The 25,561-nt window shown below is 40.5% G+C and overlaps 1 protein-coding gene across 2 annotated transcripts in view; it reads left to right on the top strand.

Moving 5' to 3' along the window:
• Positions 1-25,561, top strand: part of LOC145996950 (uncharacterized) — a 250,359-nt gene that overhangs the window by 100,476 nt on the left and 124,322 nt on the right. For both annotated transcript variants that reach the window (XM_083133548.1, XM_083133539.1), the window contains one exon: positions 10,477-10,546. In XM_083133548.1, the coding sequence (XP_082989674.1) occupies positions 10,477-10,546 (70 nt within the window). The remainder of the gene's footprint in view (positions 1-10,476; positions 10,547-25,561) is intronic.

Here is a 25,561-nt window from a genome sequence, read left to right as displayed (position 1 = left end):
TCAGCACATGAGCTATTTTTGACCGTCACGCAATATGGAGATAAGTCCTTAACCTGTGGCCTGTCGAAGAGTGGGTTGGTGGAGGTCATATCCCCACTTCCTTTTTGGCCCAGTATTCTTTAAAGAAAAGAACGTCAGTAGTAGGGATACTAGGGCCAAAAATAATTTGCATATATTTAGAACTAATTTACATGTATTTAGAATTAATTTACATGTATTTAGAATTAATTTACATAGCTATATGTATATGCATATATTTATAAGTTTTTAACTTATTTATAAGTTTTATGAATATATTAATTTATGAAACATATATAAATATATCTAAAGTATTCTAAATACAGGGTAGGCGTACCCCTGGTTTTTCGTCGGAAAGTATTAATTATTGTTAATTTGCAATCGTTCGACCATGATGAAACACATGAAACTTGATTTAAAGTGCAAGCCGTACTGTCCTTGTTACGTTAATGAACTCTCTGATGCTGATAGGACGTGACGCCGGAATATCTCCGCAAAACATCTGCCAGGGCATGGCGCAGAATTCAGCTGTGCTACGATCATGATGGTTTCCGTACCGATGTCCTGGACAAGTGAACTATCAGGTACTTGATCACATCGCTATAACAACAACAACCACTGTATTTTTGAAACAAAGAGGGGCACGCCCACTTTGTGACCTCCCTATACATGTGAATTAATTCTAAATATATGCAAATTATCGCCCTAGAGCACAAATTGACGTTAAGTCTTATCCTACTACTAAAAAAAGACATACATAGCCCTCTTTTTGAAAATCCTGGGCACGCCATTGCCCTTAAGTAAAATAACATTTGGAGCAGGGTCCTAACCAGAAAAAAAATGTGTTAAAAACTTCCTCACTTAGTTTGAATACATTCATTTATTACTTGGTTGATTGAATTGAAAATGTTTCGGTGCGTTATCACTTAAGCCCATTTAGGCTTGCAACCGTCACATTATACGGGACCAAGCAAGCCCCTTACCATAACTAAAATCAACAATGGCAATTTCTACCACTACCGTAGATTTCGGCAACACACCTTGCACGGAAAGTTTGTATTTCAGGATTTAGGTGTTCCATTTGTATTACCTGTGACTGTACACCTAAGAAAAGCATGTACCGGGTGTTTCAACAGAACGCCGTGATTTCAAATGACATTAAAAATATTTAGTATATTCACAGTAATAATTTGTATATGTTATGATTGACAAAAGTCTAAAATTTAATTTTTGGCAACCTATAAGGCACATTATCGAAGGAGACACATCTGTACGCACAAAAGGTTTTGATATGGTGGTGTATCAAAACGTGGCTTGATTGGACCTTTCTTTTTTGATGGCTATGTCACATCAGAAAATTATTTGCAAATGTTGCAGGAATACTTCATTCCTGGTCTTAGACGGAAACGTTGTCCAATTCGTCAGCAATGGTTCCAGCAAGACGGAGCTAGACCGCATACAACTGAACCTGTCCTGACAATCGCTACACACATTAGAGTGGCCTCCAACTAGCCCTGATTTAACCCCGTGAGACTATTTCTTGTGGGGTTTCCTAAAGCAGGGAGTTTTCCAACGAGGACTGCGATTACTAGATGATTTGAAAGCAAACATCGAACAGTGTACTGCACAAGTTAATCGTGCAACCCTTGGTCAGATATTTGACAACATGTGCAACTAGGTGCAAGAAATGATAAATCGTAAAGGTGGACATTTCGAACATGTTTTCCATTAAACTTTTGCGTTTTCTCTATCAGATTATGTAATTATTTTTTTGTAGTTATCATAAATATTTTAAAATGCCATTTGAAATCACGGCGTTTCTCTTTAAACACCCGGTATTATATTTCTTGATAGCGTACACGCAGTACACATGGATACTACTACTGTTCATCCCACGCTTTACAAACTTACACTTCTCTAAAAATCAAATTTACCTAGGTAGAAGACAGTAAGGAAAAGATTGCCCAGATCTGGAATAGGCACTTTCAGTATTTTAGCTACAGAGTGTTGTAATTTTACACAAACTGCAAGGAGCGCTTGAACTTTCAACTTGGAGTGAAGGAAAAGTGCACTTAAAATTATGAATGATACAAGACTGAAGTCGAAACAGCTGAATGTGCATACGCACGGCCTTGATTTGCACTAAATATTCATTGTCTTATTTTACCAACATCTTTCACCCTGTCCAATTTCGAATGAAAGCGATGCATATATGTGCGATGCATAAAAATATACATGTGAATGGTACTACGTATGTGGCGTAACAGGTGTTGTCTTTTATGCAGAGTGCTTCATCAACAATTCTTACGCATTCACCTGAGCATTTCAAGGGCCTCCACCTCGAGAATAGAGGGAATCCATTCAGAAACGCATTTCTCACCTCAAAGGCTGACCTTGTCATCAAGGACGTATTTAGGACCTGAGGTTCAGGGGTTCCGGAACCCCCTCCCCCCGAAAGACTTAGAAGTACTAAAATTAAATAATCAAAATATATTTGTTTAGCGTGTGTTGTATAAAAGATGGTTATTTATTTCCGCCGAACTTACTGAAAGGCAAGGAATTGGGCTCACAATACTTTGAAGGACAGTTCCAAAAAAAATTATGAACACTAGCATAAAATATTAATCAGGAACTTTACTTTACGAGTACTTGGATCTAACTACTTTTTTCATTATTCAATACATATTCGGTTCTTTATCTATTTGACATTAATTTCCTTATCAAAGCAGTTGTTTTTACACAGAATTTGGCGCTCTTGACTTCACGTGATCTAGATAACAATTAAGTGCTGTTATATCTCTATTCTCTTACCACCTCTTTACTAATTCATGTAATAATAACAATACAATATTAATTAATTTACATATTTTAATATTTTGATTTAATTAAATATAATTGTATTTTTATTATTATTATTGATTATTATTAAGACTGTCAGAATCTCCCCACGGGGCCTCCCCCATGGCGCAGTGGTAGCGTCATTGCCTTGTAATCAAGGGGTCCCGGGTTCGATACCCGGTGGAGGCACAAGTGGTTCGGATTCCACTTTAAACTGTAGGTCCAGTCCCGATTAGCCTTACTGTGCATAAAGTGGACTTAAAACAGCAACTCAAACCAAACCAAGAATCTCCCCAGAAATGTATTTCTAGATGCGTGCTTGCTTGTCATAACACGGATATTATCTTTACAGGTGACCAGGTCATTAGAGACTTGTCATTATATTAAAATAAATGATGTGTACTTTAGAAAATCAAATATGGAAAGAAGAAAATTTTCTTTATTTCGAAAACTGGGTGGCATTGCTCTATTAATTTCACTTAAGTATAATCATGTTGATCACATCCCGGTAACTGCAGGCCAAAAAGGATCTGGCTTCTGGACCTACGGCCAGTATAATCATCTGTAGGGTTGTGTGTTGTCCTGCGTTTTGTCCACCTGTGCTGAACGCCCCTTTGTAGCCTCAGGCAAGGAGATTTTTGTCCTGAGAGACGTGATAATTTGCTATTAACATCCACATATCGCCTTAGAGTTCGGCAACACGCACAACGCCTTGCAGGGAAGCGAGTATTTCAGGAACTAGATGTCGCATTTTTATGCCGGTGAGTGTACATTTGCGATTTTCACAGGGAAGTCAATGCCGGTCTTAATTTCGTTATTTTTTCGTAGCGGTTAGCTTGGAAGGACAAAATAAGTACCGGTAAGCAAATCGGGCAGATAACACCCTTGTTTTGTCCGCAGATGTGTTCTGTAAGCGAATGGAGAAAGGCACCAAAAAAAGAAGGGGGGCTTCAGAATAGCAAATCGGAATCAAACGAGTCTGCTATTGACATTTCCGTGTCACAGACAGGAAAACCATAATTGGCTCCCTGGCGTAGATAAAGAGGAAGAGAGGGTGGCGGGTGATCGCTTTCCGATACTTTGCAATCGTTAATCAATGCACAGGAAGATGGAAGAGAGCGCTCTGAGGGAAATACGATGCTGTGTCAATCATTCCGTTGTGTAACAGGTGGGAAGTGTATCTTTATCAAACGAGAACGAGAGGTTCAGATTTCCAAATTTAATTTCCAACCAATTAAGACGCATATGGCATAAATTAATATGTATAACTGAAGGCGCAAAATGTTTACAGGTTTTGCGATGTTTCGTGAGAAGTTAAATAGAGAACTATGTTTACATGAACTTTGGATTGTGTTTCCATCAAATAGTGGATGTAGATTAAAGCATTTAACTTCTAAGAAAGTGTCTTTCATGGTAGAATACTAATGAGTAGGGAAAGGATTTCAAGGTGCAAAATTTTGGTCCGGAAGGGGCGGGGGAAATGTTTTTAAAATGTTCAAAAAAGGTGCTGATAAAATGCGTTTATTCAGTGCTCTCTTTTTCTGCGCCTTCTGTATATAGCTAATGCGCGCGGACCGCATAGAGAACTGTGGTTCTGTCGAATAGGTTTTGTTGAAGTTAGTTTTCTCTCGCGGGTTGTGCTACATTATCTTGGGAACTATTGGGGCTGCAATGATTATATTTTTACCATTTTATAGCTCTGGTTCTGCTCTACGAAATGAGACTATAGGATTTTATTTAGCTGCTCAAGAAGAGTGAAAATAATTTATATTTCTGTTCAATCTTTTTAACAAAAGATGTAAGAAATGGATGTAGAAAGGTGCTGAAGCATCAAAAAGGGAGTAAAAGGGGGATAAAAGGGGTAATCTCACGAAAAGTTGCAACAAAGTGTGTTCATTTTACTTGATTTCATGTCCTAAAATACATATCTCAAATGATCGGTATGAAAACAGCTATATATTTGGAAAGATGCTCCACCTTAAAATCAGTTTCCTACTAATGAGGATCATGCTACATCCATAATTTTCATTAAAGAGGCATTTTTAGAATAAAAACTTTCAAACGCGTAGTATGTTATTGACTTTTATTTTCTTGTTAATATTGCTTTTGTGAAATAATGCTGCTAATTACACTAAAAATGAAATATTTGGAAAATAGTAACTTGAATAAAAAACCGAAAAAAATGAACAGAAAGGGCAAGAATTATTTTTTTCCGTTCTCTACGTGTTAAAAACTGTAATACAAGAGACCTACAAATTGTTTCGTTTCACGATTTCAGCCTTTATAGTCTGCCACCAATTGTTGTGAAAAGAAGGACATCCATGCCCGAGCCGAGATTCGAATCCTGGACTCCAGCGTCGCGGCGTGTTGTGCTAGCCATTCCTCTACAGGTCGAAAGTGTCTGTTTGGGTTGGTACTGTGTCTGCTAATTGTGATTTATTTTATTTTATCTCCCGTCGTCGGCTTCCGTGGCGAGATTGCAAGCCAGCTTTCCCGTGTCGCATGGTTAACTGGGGCAGGCGGCAAAAGGCAAACGACAGGGAAACGATTGTCCAGCGGGTTCAATCACACGCGAACCACCACCCGTTGCATCCGCCACAGAAGGCACAAAGACAATGATTGACGGTTATCTTCTCAACACGAAAATTCTGAAATTATTAGACCTTTCCCACGGAAATGTGGATCTCTTTCTGAACCGCCACAATCCTCAAAATTTACATTGCTCTATGGATGCCCTTACTTTGAGCTAGCCAATCTTGTTTGCATTTTGATCCACGGACGTTTTACTTCACAAATTATATCAAGAAGACTTTGGTGGGCAGGCCATGTGGCACGAATGGGAGACCTGAAGTAAATCGGTGGAGACGATGAAGAGTGGATTGAATATCCAGGATAGGAATAGATGGAAGACTTATGTTGCTGCTGTAATACATCTTCGGGTTTAGGAATGCCGGAGCGTTGATTAGTTGTATAATTTTACCGTCAATGCTCCAGTATAGTAACAGTGGCAACTGTACATGTAAATTCAGGAGAAATTTGAGTTGTTGTTGTTCGGAATCCCCTACAAATGCACGCACTTTCATGCTGCAGCACCCAAATGTCGACCTCTCTTCCACCTACTATACCCTTGACTATATTCTTGCAGACACATGGTCATTCGGATCACATTCTAAACTGCTAAATTTTAACTAACTCTCTAACCTTCTTTAACCCGAAGGTTTGTCTGCTGGAACACAAGCCTCCCTATTCTGGGCAAGATCAATCCAATCTTTTCCATCCTTACCGATTTCCTTTAGGTCCATCTCCACATTATCCCTCCATCTTCTTCTTGGATTTCCTACAGGTTCTCTTACCATCAGGTTTTCCAACAAGAATATGTAAACTCTTCTTTCATCTCCCATTCGTGCCACATAACCTGCTCTCCTAAGTCTTCTTGATTTAGTTATTCTAATAATATCTGGACGTGAATACAAATTGTGCGGTTCTAAATTATGCAACCTTCTCCACTCACCTGTCTCCTTATTCCATTTAGGTCCAAATATTTTTCTAAGGATGTTATTTTGCAAAATTTTAAGGGTGGGACATTGTAAATTTTACAGTAAATACTAGCCGTGCGTGTCCTTCAAAGAAGGAGGAAAAGAAGATCACTAAGGCATGGAAATCAAGATGAGAGCTTCTCATTTTCTTTTCCTTCGATTTCCCCACTCTCCACCCTACTCTGGCAAAATTGATATTCACGTGAGCGACCTTCCCTACCCCCAAAATCCAAATACGCATTTGCGAGCATCGAAACGTGTCGAAGTAATGAGCAGGGGCGCATCATTATCCGGGGAAGACGCCCCTCCAGGAGACATGTAAGGGGATTGTTTCTCTCGCGTTCTCCATCAGAACCCAAAGGGTTAATGAGAAAATCTGGAAATCAGAGACGGCGGTTGCCCCCGCTTGAGGGCCCTCGATGGAAGTAGGATATTAAAAAGCGAAACCTTTCGCTTCTGGATCGTCTAAAGAAGTGATGTTTCTTCGTTTAGACTACTCCTGGTAATTATCAAGTTCCCCTGAGTCTTGAAATGGGGTGTGCACACCCTTTCTGTTCCTAACCAATGCAGAAGCATGTTTTACAATCTCTATAGACCACAGAAAGTGTACTTGAAGAAGGATAAATGTCAGCAATACCATATTCGCTGTATCTAAGCCTGCCGAAAGCTATCAATGATAGACTACAGTCTGCGGACCCTTAGAGCTGGGGTGGTATTTTGATAATACAACCAGGACTTCGAACAGGTGTTGGCCTCCATAGCGCTAAGCTCTAGTTTCTATACGCTGTCCCAGCTCTCTCTAGAGCAGGCGAACGAAAACAAGTCTCTCTGCAACCCGCAACTAGTGACGCGAGACGGCTCCACCGATGAACACGCGAGAGCGAACCGGATTGCGTGGAGGGGGAAGCGATTGCAGCTACTTTCAACTTCATTCTGTCATATACCACTTGAGATGGACGTATGGGCGTTACTAGCCCACCCTTTTACGAAAATTTGGGCATGGGATTATGCCAGTCATCTGAGTCTCGGTAGCGTGTCATTATTCTTAGTTTCCAATGGGTCCTACAACGAAATTTGAGAGGGAGTGACTTGACACACCTGAAGAAGCTATGCAGTAAATTATATATTTTTATTTTGTTATTTATCGTCGCTTTCTACTACTTTTGGCCACTCTCAACGATGAGTAATGATTAGATGAAATGAATGCACACTCAAAAGCACACTCATGTTCAGGCTGGGACTCGAACGAACACGTGCACTGTGGTGCGAGATAGAAATTCTTTGAAGAATGATTAATAAAAAGAAGAAATTCTTTGAAGAATGATTAATAAAAATTATAATACGCGACGCTAAAGGCTAAACGATGTAAATCATTGAAAACAGAAACGCCTCTACGCCACCCAGATATAGCTCAACACGCAAATCAAACAAACGTAAACAAATAAAACATGAGGCCTCTGGAACGCACCGAAGATTTACGAGAATGGAAAGAATTAAGGCTTGCAGAGACTGCCGAGGTTATCGTTGTTGCGTTGGGGCAGGAGGCGAGAGGAAGACGAAGGCCAGTTTCTGATTCTGCGGAGCGTTTATCTTGGTCTTCTCCAAACAAACGTCAGATCTGAGATTCTAATTAAATCTGCTGTTTACAAGATGGCCAATGCTGCAACGTAGTTGGAGGGAGTGGAAAGGAAAGTTACTGCGTAGACTGCTTCAACCAGAGGAAGAATGGCGATTTCGATATATGAGGGGTTCAGTGTCGTAACTCCATTCAAGACAGCTTTGAGAAAAAGGCACATTTATAATTTTTAGCTTAGTCCTATGTTTAGGTCTTGGTTCCTCACCGTGGCCGTGCGGTCTCCTGGGGGAAGCGTAACAACTTTTCTCCTGAGATTTCGGCCTGTGTATGGGCTCACCATCGTGAGAAAATTGGGGAGCTAAGAATGAGTAGCGTAACCCGGTCATAGAAAACCTACAACGACGACTGGCGGTTCGTCGTGCTAACCACACCACGCGTCGCCCCGTAACTGTTTGGATGATCTCCCACCTCAGCAGGTGGCAGTGAGGCCGGCAGTCCGTAGGTAGGCCCTGGCCCTCATTGGCTGTTACGTAACTGGTTAGCTATTTATTTTGTTTAGGTATTTGAGTACATACATGGTGTTGCCTCTATGAGGAAGAATTTGAAACTTAGGAGATACTTGCTTCTACCGCTGAAATGTTGATACTTCACACTTCTAAATTATTCATGTACAGTAACTCAATTTTCATAAAAAGTGGAGTTACGCCACTGTGTTCTGAACCTCTCATATCTATATCTAAACGTTGATAATAAAAATAACCAACAAATATCCGATCCGGTAAGAACCTGGTACTAGGATAGATTCCTGAAGTACAGTGTTACCTTGTATAATTGTGCAATATCTATTGTACACTTCTGTTCACATAGTGTGTCATTTTATAAGGTTTAACAGTATAATGAATCAATCAGAAACAACAAAGAAAAAGATAACGGTCATAATAATACAATGAATGAATATACACTCCTGGTCAGATATAATGCCACATACTTAAACTGTATTGTACACTTCTGTTCATATAGTGTGTCATCTGACCAGGAGTGTATATTCATTCATTGTATGATTATGAATTAAGGTGAGAGCACCATAAATATATTCTTATTAATAATAAATTGCACTAATTAGGTTAAAATGTAATTGCCGTTATTTTAAAAAATGGTCATTGCATAGTATTTGAATAGGAGCGGAAAATTGTTGTAGACAGTCATTTCTTCTGTGCAGAGCCTGTTATATGATGCGTTATGAACTCATTAATTATATTCGTGAAACTGAAACTACGATTGTATGAAATTCAAAGATATTTCCAGATGTTCAAGCGCTTTGTACTTTACATGTCAGGCAAGTGGTAGTTGGCAGCGCTTTGATAACCGTAGATTACCAATCATAATCCGTGAAATGTCTTCATTGTTTACCATTTCTTTGCTTCTTGATGGAATTCCAATATGAGCCGTGAAGCTAAAGGCAGAAAATCGTGGATATTTTATGCGACGTTCAGCATAATTAAGCCAGTGAGTATTGTTCCTGTCTTCTAAACACATGGAACTTAAAATCTGGAACAAATATGCACGCTCAGGTTCTGGCAAGTTTGATTTAATTTCATTCGAGTTCATATCGAGTCACGGAAACGTTTTCGTCATGAGATAACAGTGGCGCAGGCTACAATATACCTCCCCCCCACACACACAATTGTTTGGGAGGGGATACAGCACCACCCCAAGCCCTTTGTTTGTACTCCCCTTAAATAATTTGACAGACGCAAGATGCTGCCGTTCAAAGAATCCAACTTTTAGTAGCTAAACCAAAAAAAATATTTCCTCTGCGTTATTATCTGCACCCACAAGAATTCAAGCTATCTACTCGTACTTACAATGTGGTGTTGGTTACCTCATTTGCTCTGTGCCCTCGGAAAACATTTCAGTTCAAAAGGATGAAATGAAGCCTAGAGTTAATCTATTTCTGAATTGTGCACGTTTGTAAACTCTATATTGAAAATTACTATAAAATTTTGGAAAATAAAAAATATCAATATTATTCTATGAATATGGAAAATGTCTATTGCCACTAAGTTGAAGGTTACGGACATTTATCTCTAAAATTGGAAACCATGTGGCATGTTCTAAAATGGAATGACCTATGTTTATTTATATACACTTACACACACAAATTCACGCGCGTATACAAGTGCTCCTTCACAAATACATCGGATTGACCAGCCCTGTATCCACCAACTCAACTGAAACCCTGGCGCGGGAGCAGTGGCGCTAGTGTCGCTAGTTAAAGTTACGGGGAAGCCTGTAGTTCGCATATTTTCCGACGTTTCAGAAATCTCGGTGGATCTTATATATAACCTATGACATTTTCAAAAGCCTTAAGTTCACTTAAGTACACTTCACCCTTCCAGATTCAAACCATACTGCCACATATCACGTTGTCCATTAGATATACGTATGATGTCTGTGCTTTGTCTGATATTTCGTTCTTCTTAATATATTTGTTCTCTTTCCTTGCAGGACACAACTGACGAAGAGAAAGAGAAGACCCTCAGCGAGCTAAGGAAACGCACAAAGGACATCCATCCAGGTAATTAATTACACAAGCTCTTTGAATTGTATTGTTCCATATTTATTATCCTTTTACTTAAAGTTGTCAGTGCTCTTCCTTTAACGTTATCATAAATATACACATGGTCTAAGTTCAGCTTTTACCTCACTGTATGATTTTTCTGTGCCGCCCACCCAATTCCTGTATCGATTTTACTACTCACTTTCGTTAAACAATTCTTGTCAGTATATTCACAATCAAATTTCCCGCCCTCACGGGAGAGCTGAAGTTGAATAAAGCTTACTGGCTGAGACAAGTCACGTGACATTCCTATTCAGATTGTGGTGGCGTTACAGCTGTCTTCTTATGAGTTATTTATACTGTACCACGTCCCAGGAGTCTGTGGAGCAACGCCGCGCATAACTGTAGAGAAGGGGAGAAAGCGAGTGGGCGGAGCAAACCAGTGCGTGCTGCTGCAAACTGCTGGTAGTAGGAGCCGCGTTACCTCATTGCTGCAGTCACTTCGCCCTCTCACGTGTTCATTGCTCGACCCCTCTCGAGTCACTACTTGCGCAGAGGACTTGTTTTCGGTCGCTTGCTCCAGACTCCTGGAGTGAAGCAACAAACAGACTATAGATCGACCCTTCTTCCCTCCACCTCGGGCCATAAGGAAGCATGGTCAACTCTCCCCCTCCCCTACTCGCGGGGGTACGGTGCACAGGACTGCGGGTCTGCGCAGGTTGTTTTGCTCGTGGTTCCACTATACATCATTTAGTAGAGGTGATTCCAAGAGTCAGACATGGCCAGAGAACCAAAATGTTGCTGTTCGGAAGAATGTAACGCACGAAGCATGCGCAGTTATGCGCTATAACCCACTGCGCATGCAGCTGACGCGTGGTGGGAGGAGCTTGTGGAGAAACGTCAGACGAGAGACTCGCATCCAACTTACAGGAAGCATGTGGAAGACAGAATCGAGGCTACTTAAACTCCAGATGGAGGAACAGCTGTGGAATTGGATGAAGAGGCAACGCGTGGATGATTCTATTAACTTATATCGTTTACCCTTCTGTCGTGTTTGCGTGCAGGGTAGCAACTCTGTGACTTGGAAGAAAATAGCGTTACAGCAGCTGGGAGCACATTTTAAACTCGGGGAAAAAATCTAACACGACAGATGCTACAAAGGAAGCTCTTTCATCCTTCTCCAACTTGCTTCTAGGAGTTCATATCCTATTTCTTCAATTCGTGTATTATGTACATATAAAAACCTCTCATCTCGTCGCTTGTCGTTTTAGTTTTCCCCGCGACCCGTTACGGTGCAGGCGATGACGTGTCTTCCGTTCGATGCGAGTGGATGGAATTCGATCCTCGAAGCAGCCAAAATCTTCTAGTTGCAGAATCGAAACTGGTCTACGCCAGAAAGTCTTGATCAGAAAGTATATGTAGAGAGTTGTGTATGTCTAAGAGGCATCATGGGCTCTGGCTACGGGACGCGCGCAAGTTGGGCTCTCCTGGGGGAAGCGTAACAACTTATCTCCTGAGATTTCGGCTGTGTATGGTACCGGTGACCACCAACCATCGTGAGGAAATTGGAGAGCTACGAATGAGTAGCGTAACCCGGTCATAGAAAACCTACGACGACGACTGGTGGTTCGTCGTGCTAACCACACCACACGTCACCCCGTGACTGGTTGGATGATCTCACCTCTCTGGTGAGAGTGAGGCCAGCAGTCGGTAGGTAGGCACTGGTCCTCACGGGAAGTTACATCGTCGTTGGAAGAACCGAAGGCGTAAGGGGAGGGGGGGAGCAAGTTCTTCCTCTTACAAAAATAACGATAAATATTAAGTGGTAATATTATTTGGTTTGAGTTTATTTTCAAAGTCCATTTTTAGCAGACGTAAGCTAATCTGGACTGGACCTATAGCTTAAAGTGGGATTCGAATAAATTACAAGGCGACGACGTTACCATAACGCTATCAGGGAAGCCAATGTGTAATTGAAATATGGTTTAAGTAAAGCGTATTGTAGACATTTCAGCATGGTTCGAGAATCCATATCACCTACTAAATTTCTTCTCGCTGGAAAATCCCCACAATGGAAACGCATTACTTTGGTGCGAAGTACGCTGCGCGTCCGTCATGCGGGAGACCGGTGTTCAATTCCGGGAATTGAAGTGGCTCTGGGATTCACCCAGCCTACAACAAATGGGTACATATGGGAGGGAAAGACGGCCGGAGCGTGATGCTGATTACACCACCTTCACCAATGACAGAGATGATTAATGTGGGGGGTCCGCATCTTCCATATGCCTTCACGACCTTAACCCTTTTTTTTTAGAAGTACTTCATGGCGTGAGGTGGCAAGAAGCAGAAGGCGGGTGGAAAACCCAGGGGTGTACGATAACACTGAAAGGGCATGATCCAAGTAACGGTCGTGGACGTTCAGTGGTGTCCCATGGCGTGTGCATGATGCCAGAGCAGGGATAGTGATGCAGGAGATGGAAAGGATAAAAGAGCAGCTCCCGTTACTTTCGCTTCAGACATTCTGATGCTACCTCATTTTTTTTCCTCCATGATATTCAGTGATGCATTCGGAGTCACTTTTAAGTCACCTGAAAGGAGCCGTTATTCAAATACGCGCTTCACGTCACAAAAAATGAATTGACGGTTTTTTACATGAAAGTATACTTGGCAGTTTCCAAGCGCGCTTGCACTTTTTTATACGAAACCTAACCAGCAAATTGAGCACTAAAACGATGATCGTAATTTTACAATCAAATGGCAGTTATATTCGTTATAGTAATAGGCCCATCTAACGTAAAGGACGTGAACTTAGGTATATTTAGGACCAAATATATTTTGTGATTGACTCGAAGTGTTGAGTGGGGTACGTTTGTTCGAAGTTTAGGATTGTCAGGGAAATATTTGTGTGGTTTAACATGCTGTTAGAAGACGGGGAAATTTGATAGAAATTCATTTAACTCTTGGGGGGGGGGGGGGGTAGGTAGCGCTTGAAATTACGGCACACCAGAGTACACAGAGAACGTATGTGGAAATGTTAAAGGCATCCCAAATACAATACAAATTGTGAAGGTTTCAATTTCATCCTCGTCGTCGCAAAGAGACACAAAACAAAATTAGTTTTGGAGATAGGAATTTGTTTCGAGCATTGACATGACTCCTGTGTGAAAAGTATGTAGAAAAATGTTGTTCTCTTCATTGAATATTCAAGTACACTTGTGGTATTATTGAGATATGTTAGAAATATATGTTGGTTGCCTAGATTCCAGAATCGAATAAGGTAACAACTAAACTCTGCAGCGCAATAACCCTTTGAGGGTCAAATTTTACTTAATGGCTTTTCATTTGGATGACACGCAGTCAGCGTATCCAGTCCTATCCTACCTGTTATCCAACTTTGGTGATGGGAGCTTGTTGCTTCCTTTTTTCGGATAGTTCCCCAATTCTCCTCCTGCTGCTGGCTCAAGGCCGAAAGTTTTGGAATTTCCACCGGTCACAAGGCGAGAGCGTTAACCATTCGGCTACGCCTCAGCGCACTAAGAGAAGAGTAAACACCAAGTGATAGAGCCGGCGTGGTTAGAATAGCGTGCTGCGAATGCCCCTTCATCATTTCATTGATCATCTTCATCTTCGCGATTAGCCAAAAGAGGAAGAAAAGCGAAGATAGAGCTGTTTCGGTTACAGAGTGCTCCACTCGTGATCCTTTACCGAAAGTGTCCGGTTCGAGTCGTTGCCTGGGCATGGGCTGTCGTTTGTGGCTCTCCGTGATTATCCAAGAGTAGCAGCAAAGCAAGTTAAAATACCAATTACAAAGCGTTGTTTGGGAGATAAAACTTTTTTTTATATATATATATTTAGCGTCGCTTTTTTCGCTATTGGCTGATTGCGATGATTTATGAAGGGAGACTCACAAATAACACCCATGCCTAGGCGTGGATTCGAATCCGAGAATTTCGGTTCAGAGTCCGAAAATTGACCACCGAATTGGTAAACCTTTTTTTTACATTATTTCAAAAGTAAAAAAGACTGGCTTCCCTGTATCCCATCGTAACCCATGAGGTCTTTCGCTGCCTCAGCACGGCAGGCATTATTGAGTGCACGTGAAATCAGTCTCCACAAACACGCACAGAATCAATAAGTATATTCTTTGGTCCCCGTGGAGATCAAAGGGTGTAATATCCCGCGGGACGACAAAGGAACAGTTACGAGACAGGCTCTTCTGGATGGACCCGAAAGGAAATCGATGGAAGCTTTTTTTCTTCTTTTTTTCCAGGCCGTGTGGCGTCCCGTTGAAAACCCCTCTGCTCCGAGCGTGGGAACAGTGTCTCCAGAAGAGAATCTCGGGGTAGGAGGAGGGGATGATCTTCGCTTTGATCCCTCTGCTAGGGGACCGGAAGTACGCCTCTCCCCTTCTCCATATCTCGCATTGAGCTACTAAGGGATGTCGTGGAGCCTTTGCCCGTTGCGTGACTCTTGTGAAAGGAACAGCATGGATTCTGTGACCACGTGTTGGAGAGGCTGCTCTGTTGCCAATGAATGAGAAGGTTACAAATAAGCGGCCTGTTTTTTACTGTAGCAGACCATTGGCGTAGGCAGGTGGGGGCTTACGGAGCCCGCTCACCTCCAGAAATTCTCCAAATTGCTCTGGTGGTAGCCATTTTTAAAGTAGGCATTGGAGCAGGGATTTATCCAAAATTATTAATGGGGGGAGGGTAAGTTAGTACTTATGGTTGGATAGCGGTATATTTGGAGACAAAATGAACATAATTTGCGCATTTGTGAAACATTTACGGGGTGTTAATTAAATTTGAGGGATGCTTAATCCGAAAATGACAGTAACTGTTCTTGATTAGGTGTAGCTGCTTTTCGTTTTATACGGGAGGGTGTAACATAATCCACCTACAATGTCCTTTTGCATTTTCTCTATGTAGGGACTTCATTTTTCTCCATCACAGTAAAATCAAGGGGTCCCAAGTTCCATACCCGGTGGAGGCACATAGTGGATCGGATCCCACTTTAAACTGTAGGTCCAGTCCCGATTAGCCTTACTGTTCATAAAGTGGACTTAAAACAACAATTCAATTTATCAATCAATCCATCACAGTAACACCAAAAAACATTTATTGTTGCCAGAAATTGTTTATAAATGGATACAATGGCACGTCAAACACGTTTTGCATTCATGCTCAGTCCCGATATAATGCAAATTTAGCATTTTACACTATTTTTTTATTTTGTGTTTTTCGAAAATTTTATTCTGTGAAAAACTGGAGCCGCGGTTGGCTTATCGTTAGGGCGTCTGACTGCCACTCGAGAGACCCTGGTTCGATTTCTGGGGTTGGTGATCTAAAGTTCCTGTATGCGTGGCTCTGGGGTTAACGAAGCTTCAAATAAATAAGTACCAGAGGGCAAATCGTGGGGACTAAAGGAGTCCGGGGCATGGTGCTGATCACATCACCCTCAAGGTCTCCCTTGTGTGCCTTCATGGCACGGTGCAACGTGCAAGGAGAACTTAAATTCACCTTTACTATGAAAAAACATCTCTGAACTCTGAAATCTATGTAGGCTGAGTTTAGTGAAAAAGTAGTATCTGTAATACAGTAGGTGGTTGTGATACATATACGTATATAGTGGCATATACATCTAAAGTTGTTATTTCAGTACTGTTTTCCCTGCCCTAACAAATTTTCAACACACACTATCAAAGTTTGGTGCCTTCTCCCCAAAAACGTAGTGGCTACGGCTCGTTTTCAGGCATTTGTGACAGTTGGACCTTGGGCACAGGCACGTATCTAGAAATATGTTTCGGGGGATGGGGTCCAAACCAAGTGTCTCAAAATAATAATAATAAATAATAATTTTTAAACAAAAATAATAATTATATTAAATTAATTAAAATAGTATTAATTAAAATATTCAAATTAATTAATAGTATAATTTTATTACATGAATAGGTAAAAGGACTGTATAAGAACAGCACTTATTCATTATCTAGCTTACGTGTATTTAAGATCGGCAAAATTTGTACAAAAAAACTGCCCTGGCAAAGAAATTAATGTCAAATAGATAAAGAATTGAATATTTATTACATATAATAAAAGGTTGTTAGATAGATCCATTGACGAAAAGTAAAGTTCCTGGTGATATTTTAGGAATGTTACGTTATAAGTAGTAATAAATCTTGCCTAAATCTACTTTGCCACTATCATTAAAAGTAGTATGATATCAATATAATCCTTGCGAAAATAAAGAAAAACATCGATTAAAGAACAAGTATATTTTCATTATTTAATTTTAGTTATTTTATTATTTCATTATTTTCGTTAATTTTTGTAATTAGTAAGTTTTTCGGGGGGTCCGGCCTCCCCCCCCCCTAAATACGTCCTTTCTAGGGCATTTCTCAGGCAGTGATTGTTTTTCGCAATGTCTGCAGTTTCGGACAACAACGCTAATATTGTAAACGTTCTGAAATTAGATATGTTTAGAATTCATTCTTGATATTCCTGTGGATATTTAGTTAGACCTTGGTCTCGTGACCCGCTCTTAAAACCTCTTCGTATCCAAAAGACTGTTTTAAAAAAAGAGAAATAAATTTGTTTTTCCAGGTAATATCCAGAATAATAATTTACGAAATAAATCAAGAAACGGAAACTTCGTTCGAGAATTAAATGCTCATAAGGATAGGTTTGAGATAGCGCGCTTTAAAAAATAAGCAAGTCGAGAGTGCACCTGTTATGATGTATCTTTTCCCGGCAATGGAGAAAACACGGAGGAAACAGATGAGCGAGAAGCGTGGTTCCCATGGAGACTGCATCTTCACCTCTCTTCCGACGGGGCAGCTGCCTCCTGCGGATCACATGTTCCCGACATCCTTCACATCTGGAGGGTCCCCCAAGAGGTCACCTCGCGAGAGAAAGGGACCCCAATTCATTATCAAACACCGGTTGTCTGCTTCTTTCCTAATCTCTTCAATGAAGTAGATTACTCCTTCCTAACAGCTGCCCCCCGTGGCGGACTGGTTAACACAACGCGTTACGTTACGACGCCAGGGGTCCCGGGTTCGAATCCCGGTCTGGGCATGGATGTTTGTGAGTGTCCATTCATCAATTTCATCACTCATCCTATATTTGCAAATTAGCCAAAAGTGACTAAAAAAAGCGAAGTAAAATAAAGCAAATCAATCAATCCTAGCAATGTAGATCACCTGTTACAATGATTTTTCCACCCACAGCACCTTCAAAATATTTCATAAATGCCTAATTTATGATCATTTTGACTGGATTTACCCTTACACACCCCTCCTAAATACGAACGTAAGCCCCAGATAGAAAATTCTGGATAAATCCCATCCCGAAAGGCATCCACGCGTAAAGGGGGACCACAGCATGCTATCAGCAAGTGAACCACTGACGTCATCTCAACCCAGCACCTCCCCCAATGGGTATCCCTTATCGCACCACACTAAGCAACCTTGCGTTCTGACGTCATCGGGGGATGCCTTTATTAGGTTAAATGCCTAAGTTGTTAAGTTAGGCTATCTAGGTGTAGTTCTCTTAGCATAAATAATACATTTTGAATGTATTATGCTTATAGAACCAAACCTAACGGACCTAACCTAACAACGTAGGCATTCCTCGTCTGACGTCAGAACGCAATGTTGCTCTAGTGTCGTGCGATAATCCTCTCCAATCCTCTTGCTCACGATTACGCCGTTGGTTGGCTCGCCAGTTACTAAAGAACTGCAAGAAAATATTGTGCTATAGATTTGATCAATGGCAAAACTAAAGGGGATCCTAGTGCGAGTCATGTCACTCCCCCGATATAAGCGACTGCACCTCATGGCCCACAATTTTCTTTAATGATGGAGAAACAATATTTAGACTCTCATTATATTACCACATACAATATTCTTCATTGAATTTTTGCGTGTCCCCCGTCTGTCACCCTGTCCTCCCTCCCCTGAACTCCAATCAACATTGCTACAGGTTTGATCATTTGTGATGGGCCGTTACGAAGGAAAAAAACTAGCACCTTCTCCCGTACAGAACCATAAGTTTTTCATTTGGGGGTCTGGTGGTGCGCTTCTTTATGCGTACAGGAACCACGCCCATCTTGAGATGCGTTTCCCGTGAGAACTTGGCCACTGACGTCACATGTCGTGCAGCCGTTGCATCGCAAACGAATCGACCGATCGTTCGGAAGTGGGTCAGTGTAACGGGGGAGGATTAATCTGCTGACCGATATTGTCTGTTGCATCGGTTCCAAGGACGGTACTCGTGATGACCCTAATGTTGGCTGCTGCTTTTCTGGAAGTTGTACGTGCGACTAAGAGACCCCACATGACTGAAGGATAGGCAGCCCAGTTTAGTATCCTTAGGGTAGCATGAAAACAGCGTTCTAGGTAACCCCTTGATAAGATTAAACTGGTGTGAACGATTGTTCATTTGGGGCCAGCATTGGAACGGTCGTCCTTCTCCGTGGCGGTCTAAGACGCTGTGTATGGTCTCCGACTGCGGAACGGCATGGGTTAGAGTTCGCCTGGATTCTCGGCCTGTGTATAGGACCGGTGGCAACCCACAACGTGAGGAAATTGGGGAGCTACGAGTGAGTAGCGTAATTCGGTCTGGGAAATCTCTTCTAGCGACTGAGGGTTCGACGTGCTGAGCCCACGTCACCCCATTATCGGTTGAAGATCTCTACACCTCCAGGCAGGATTGTGGGAGGGAGACTGGCAGTCGGGAGATGGGCCCAGGCCACGGATTATGTTATGTTGTTGGAACGATCGCGTGTTATTCAAATTATACGATTCAGTTAGTTTCGTTGGTTCAAAAATACCTTTACCGAAAAGACGAAGGTGAAAATATTAATTCTGTGTATTTACGTAATTTACGTATTAGAAATAAAACAATGCAAGGTGCAGCTCACTCTTTACAATTAGTTTTTTCGCCACGTACCCTGCTATTGCATGGCCTGTTATTTTCTGTTGCCATAGCAACGGAAACTCATGCATGATTTCTACATCTCTCATAGTAGTCTTTAATCTCTCGTCCCTCTGTGTCTCTGCTAAGGGAATTAATGTTCCTCTGACGTCAGAATAACCTTGCAGTTAAATTTGTAGTAATCTAGGCACATGAAGTGGGAAATTGACAATGGCCCACGAATCTATTACGAAATATTAGTATTTGAAAATCTGAAAACAGGGCAATAATTTGTGTATTTTAATGCAAGTGCTCCCTATGATATATTTTATTTATCGTCTAATGAAGTTATTTCATATTTATCGTAGCATTATTTTCCATTGTAGTTTATTCAATGTATATTTTGCAAAAAGTTGCAGCATTGAAAAATTCACTTGCTATCTCGTTCACTCTCTTTTTTCTCTTTCTCCTTTTCTCTCTCTCTCTCTCTCTCTCTCTATCGCTTCCTCTTTCTCTCTCTATCCCTTTCTCTCTCTGCGCCTCTGTCTATCGCTATTTTTTGTATTTCGCTTCTTTAATGCCATTCAATAAATCCTATTAATGAGGAGACGATCTGTTTGAAAGTACGTCTCTGCTGTAGCCGTTTCGCTCATCTCCACCATGAAACAATCTCCCCAAAGGAACATTTGTTGCTTTAACTAGAACCTCTCGTTACTTGCGATGTAACGTGGATGGAAGATGGCATCTTGAAGTTTCCATCCAGGATTCTGGACCAGCTGTTAGCCCGGATTAATTACATGTGAAGAGAAGGCGGAAAGCACGGAGGGTGCCACTTCTCACTTCGAGGTGCCACGTAAAAAAGAGCATATTAAAGCAAAACTTTTGTTCGTTCTTTTTAAACAAGAGGCAACTTTCAGAACTGCCATGTTCTGTCATCCTGTTCTCGGAGGACTCTTCCATTGTAGAAGATCTCTGGATGTTCGAATCCAGATGACTGAATTAATACGATGCTTTATCATTCCGTGACAATGTATTACTGGCTTCAGTTTGCATATGTTATAGATAATTATCTATTTTTTATATTTTCCTCTGGAGAGGGGTGTTGTTCCACGTGAAATTTCTAAATATTCATTTCAGGAAGTCACCTACAGACGTATCGTTGGGTGGGGCGACTTTCCAGAATCCACTCAAATGACCTCCCTTCCACCCAATAAGCGCTCTGTACAATAGCCCCGTCTCTTTGGCTACACTTTTTCACTATCTCTGCACTCATGCATTTCTAAGTTGTAGTTCGTTGTATCAGAGAGACATATATGAAGGGCTCGGGTGTAAGGCATGGTGACATTTTGGTAATTTCGGAGTTCATTAAGAAAAAGGTTATTACTGTAGATAAATTGTTTTCGTGTTGTGTTTATCAATTTTACAAGGCTTCACCGAGTCCACTGCAAATTGTATGACATGGCAATTTCAGTCGAAAATTGAAGGATGGAACATTTTACTTTGTAACTCAAAAATAACCGAAATGTACGCAGGATTTTTTTTCTGGAGGGGCTGAAATTGTAAAGCTGGATAGTACATAGTTGCTTTCTAGGGAAGCGGCATACACAATAAGATACTTCGAAAAAGGAAGCAGAATGCAAGGTTTTAAATGTGGCTAGAAGTCAACAATCACATTCGTTATATTGCTCCGTAACGGCTAAGAATACGTACAGCCAACGTCCATGGGAGAACTTCCCAAAGAAAAGGCCTATGCCCTTTAAATACACCATTATAAACGTGTTTTGTTGCTATAAACTGAGTTTTAATGCACTTTCTACTGTTCTTTTAGGTTATTTCAGTTAATCCTGACTTTCGTTAAACCGGTTAACTTATCCCCCCACCATTAGTCCGGTTTAACGAGGTTTTACTGTATTAAGAACTTTCCACTCTTAAAAATGGCCATGGGGGTTATTTTAAAGGCGAATTTGCATCTTTCACCCTTGTTTTTTCCACGACTTCTTCACCGCTTTCATTTGAAGATATTGTTTATCTCAAAATTTCGGAGGGGCTGCAGCCCCTTCAGCCCCACACCCCTCTGTGTACGCCAGTGCTTACCATGTTTTACACCCGAGCCCTTTAATAGTATTGTACCCTCTGGTTATATGGTCAAACACCGACTCGTCTACTTCGTTGATTTGGTGTCAAGTAGTGTATTTGGTGTCAGCACCGTTTGCACTACGTTCTTGACCGGTGCACTGTGTGGTGTATGATCACGTGGTGCGTACTAACTAATCAAATTAAGTTTTAAAGCAGCAGGCAGAACACCGCTATTCGCAGAGGCCTGCTAGAAAAGGTTTATTAAACTTGATTAAGGCTCCTTCATACATTGACGAAAACGCGCAGTGCAGACGTTCCGTTTTAAACAGATTTTTCAATTACGAGAAAAGATAAGATCTCGCGGTTTGTTTTCTATCCTTCAGAAAATATGGCTGCGTGATTCCTACAAAGCAGAAATTTTAAAAAATACCCTGCTTAATAAGTAAATTGGGCATAAAAATGGGGAAAACCGTAATTTTCACATTCAATTATCTCGTTAACCACACAAGCTTATGGAAAACTGTTTTGTTGGGGACGTGCAATGTTCATTGTACTTGACATTAACATCATCAGTGTAGAAGTCAGTTTTCCTATTTTGAGACTGTTTGAGGAAAACGAAACCCTTGCAATACGTAAAAGTGTCCCTGCACTGTGGCGACACCTCGTGCAGATAGTTAGAAGCGTTCTAAACCCCACCCACAGTAGAACGCGGAGGGATACAACAAAATAGCTCGTGAAGACAAAACACGATCGCAAGTGGCAGGGAAGTGTGCATGCGTCAACTGGACGTGTTCAATTGCAAAATATGGGTGACGGCAGAAAGTGTGTTTGGCGTAAGATGTGGGCTCCGAGAAAATCGTCTGCTGCAGAAACAACAATGAAGTTTCAAGCGCTACAAAATCGCCGGCAAAATAACTACACAGACGTTCACGTATTGTGGAAGGGTTCAGAATGAATAATACCTATCCGTTTATTTATCGCTTTCCATTAGACGTTTACATTGTACGTACGTAAACCAGTAACGTTATTTTGAGTAATTCAATTAAATCTGTCTCCTTGGCAAATATTACGCTATAATACGTAGAACAAGTTTGCTGGGGGTCCGGACCCTCCCCGAAAGGACTATGCAGTACTAAAATTAAATAATGTAAATATACTCCTTTAGCAATTTTTTCATATTCGATGGATAATTTCCTCTGAACGCGTATTGGAATGGAAGGATTATAGCTATAAATATAATACGGCTTTGAAGTATAGCACCTGAAATACTTATCAAGTACTACTATTTTTACTCTGAATATATTGGAAGGCAATGATTAGGATTGACATCATACGGCTTTGAAAGACATAAAGTATTTATTTAGGGCAAACGAAAAGATTACCAAGTAATAAAATAATAACAATACTCGTTTAGCATTAGTGAATTTATTGGATGGCAAGGATTATATTGGGATCGTACGGCTTTGAATGATATTAGAAAGAAGGTTTATGCATACTACAACTCATAACAATATGTATACAATATTAATCAGAAACTTCACTGTATCTAACATTTATTTCGTTATGCAATAGTATTCAATTCTTCTTCTATTTTACATTAATTTAATTGCGAGGCACTTGTTCTTATGTAAATGTTTCTACTTTTAACTACAGGTAAACTACAGAATGAATATACACTGTTTGCCTCTTTACCTAGTCACGTAATAATAATATATTAATTTATATATTGAAATTAGTATTACTTTAATTCAATTAAAATATTATTATTATTATTATTTGTAGACATTTCGTTCATACCCCCCCCCCCGAAACATTTCTGGATATGCCACTGATTGTGCAGAATTTTCTTTGTTCCACTTCGAAACGGTTTATTACGAGGTGTAAGAGCTATCACGAACACAACACAGCGAGCGAAAATAAAACTACACAAACAAACGCACCCAGATGAAATATCACAGCATTCGATGACCAGATATTTGTTGACCAAAAAGAGTATAGTCTATAGGTTGAAGGTGTGCATGCACAAAACAAAAAGAAAACTAAAATAAGGGTGGCTATTTGTTATTGCTTCTATTATAGCCCCTATAAAATAGGCCTACACTCTACAGATTTAAATTTTATGGGTCCAATGTAATTAGCTAATTTCAAATACTTTCTCACCAATGACACCATCGTTCATACTTCTGGGATGATTTTGCTTTCTTGAGTATGTTTAAGTCGTCCTTTATTGTCAGTCCAAACTCTTCACAGGTCATGTCCACATTGAATTTCACTTCCATTACTTGTTCGAGTGTTGACACCAGGAGTGTACTTTTTTCCTCTCGCCAATAAGTTTTAATAACACTGAAGAGTCTTTCACAACCAACATCTGTACCAGGCAGAGTAAACAAGAATTTTATAAGAGGCCCAATCACTTTTAAATTTGACCCAGCCTGTACTAAATCTTTGCACACTGACAGTGGCGTACGCAAGGGGGGGGTTACCGGGTTTAAACCCCCCCCCCTTGAGCTCTTGAAATATTATGGAAAATGCTGTAGAAAAAATTAAAAATGGCTAATTTATCACAGTCAAAGATCTGCAACAGTAATAATAATAATAATAATAATAATAATAATAATAATAATTTGGATTTGCAGCATGAAGAAAAACACAACATTCCAAACACAATCTAAGCGGCCGCAAAGTTCAATTTTGCAATTTTCTTTTGCAAAAAGTCGCGCAGTGACTCTTGCGAGAATTGTGAAAATTCCTTGCTTCGTCCTTATTGCAAACGTTCTTCCCGGTACTGATTTCACATCCCCTTGTGAACTCTCAAGTGATGCTGAGTCTACATCCACATCATTAAATAATGTCGAAGAAGTCTTTTGTGAATCACCTAGAAGGGATAAATGTGTTGGAATGTCTATAAACTTACTTTACAACGAAAACATAGACTCAGTGGAATTTAGCAACATGTATTCTCGCGCTTCATCATCACCCTGTGTGAGTTCCATAGGTAAAGGTAATGTAAATTCCCCCGTGTATATAGCACCGTGCCATGAAGTCACACATAGTGGTGTGGTGGGCCCCAAAGATTATTGATCTCGAACTATTTTGCAGGTGATGTGATCAGCACCATGCTCCGGCAGCCTTCATCCCCCAAGGTTGCTCTCAGATACCCACAGGCTGGGTGCGGAGACAAGGCTGGATAAATTCCAACCAATTCCGGGAATCGAACCCGGATATCCCACGAAGTTGTCAGACTAGACCAGCGCGGCTCCTTGAATGAGTTTCATATTTCGATTATTTCAATAAATTTAATATATTTGCTTGTTTTTATGGATTTTCTTCACACTTAAAATGTCTCACTTATCATATACAAATAACCGTTGACTAGACAATTATTTTGAAACAAAAGAATTGTAATTTTGTTCTATTTCTTTCATAAATAGCAGCTGCATTAGTAGTAATTAAACTAATTAATTAATTATAGGAATTACTAATTAATTTATTATTATTATTAATTAATTAAAGTATAATAAAACAATGGTAATGTGAATTTGTAGAAAGTTTTCGAGATAACACCCCCCTTGATGAAATCCTGCGTACGCTACTGCACACTGACCTCCACCTCCACATCATTGATTCTTTTCTTTCCCCCCAATCTTCAAGATGTTTTTCAACGGCTTTTGAAATTACACAGTAAGTTTCAAAAATATCATTATTAGGGCTGAGCCGATACCGATGCCGATGTATCGGTATCGGAAAGTATCGGTTGGGATTCAGCTACCGATACCAGCCGATACTTTCCGGCATTTTGGTCTTTCACGGGGTCCGCAAAAATCCCGTGCGACTTCTTGACAGTCTTACTTATCCTGAAAATTATGCAAAATTAAAACTTCCTTTTTATTTTACACTATCGGTGGGAATTGATAAGAGAATCGGTTCAAAATGGTATCGGCTCAGCCCTAATCATTATCATTAAATTCCAATGAATTTGAAATATGTTTTGCTTGTTGATGGAATATGAAAATGACTCTTGAAATTGTTCATAGGAAAGTCT

The sequence above is a fragment of the Lepisma saccharinum genome, chromosome 1, assembly GCF_977018435.1.
Source record: "Lepisma saccharinum chromosome 1, izLepSacc3.1, whole genome shotgun sequence".
NCBI lineage: Eukaryota > Metazoa > Arthropoda > Insecta > Zygentoma > Lepismatidae > Lepisma > Lepisma saccharinum.
Note: the sequence above shows the minus strand (reverse complement) of the source record. Positions and strands in the feature narration are given on the sequence as shown.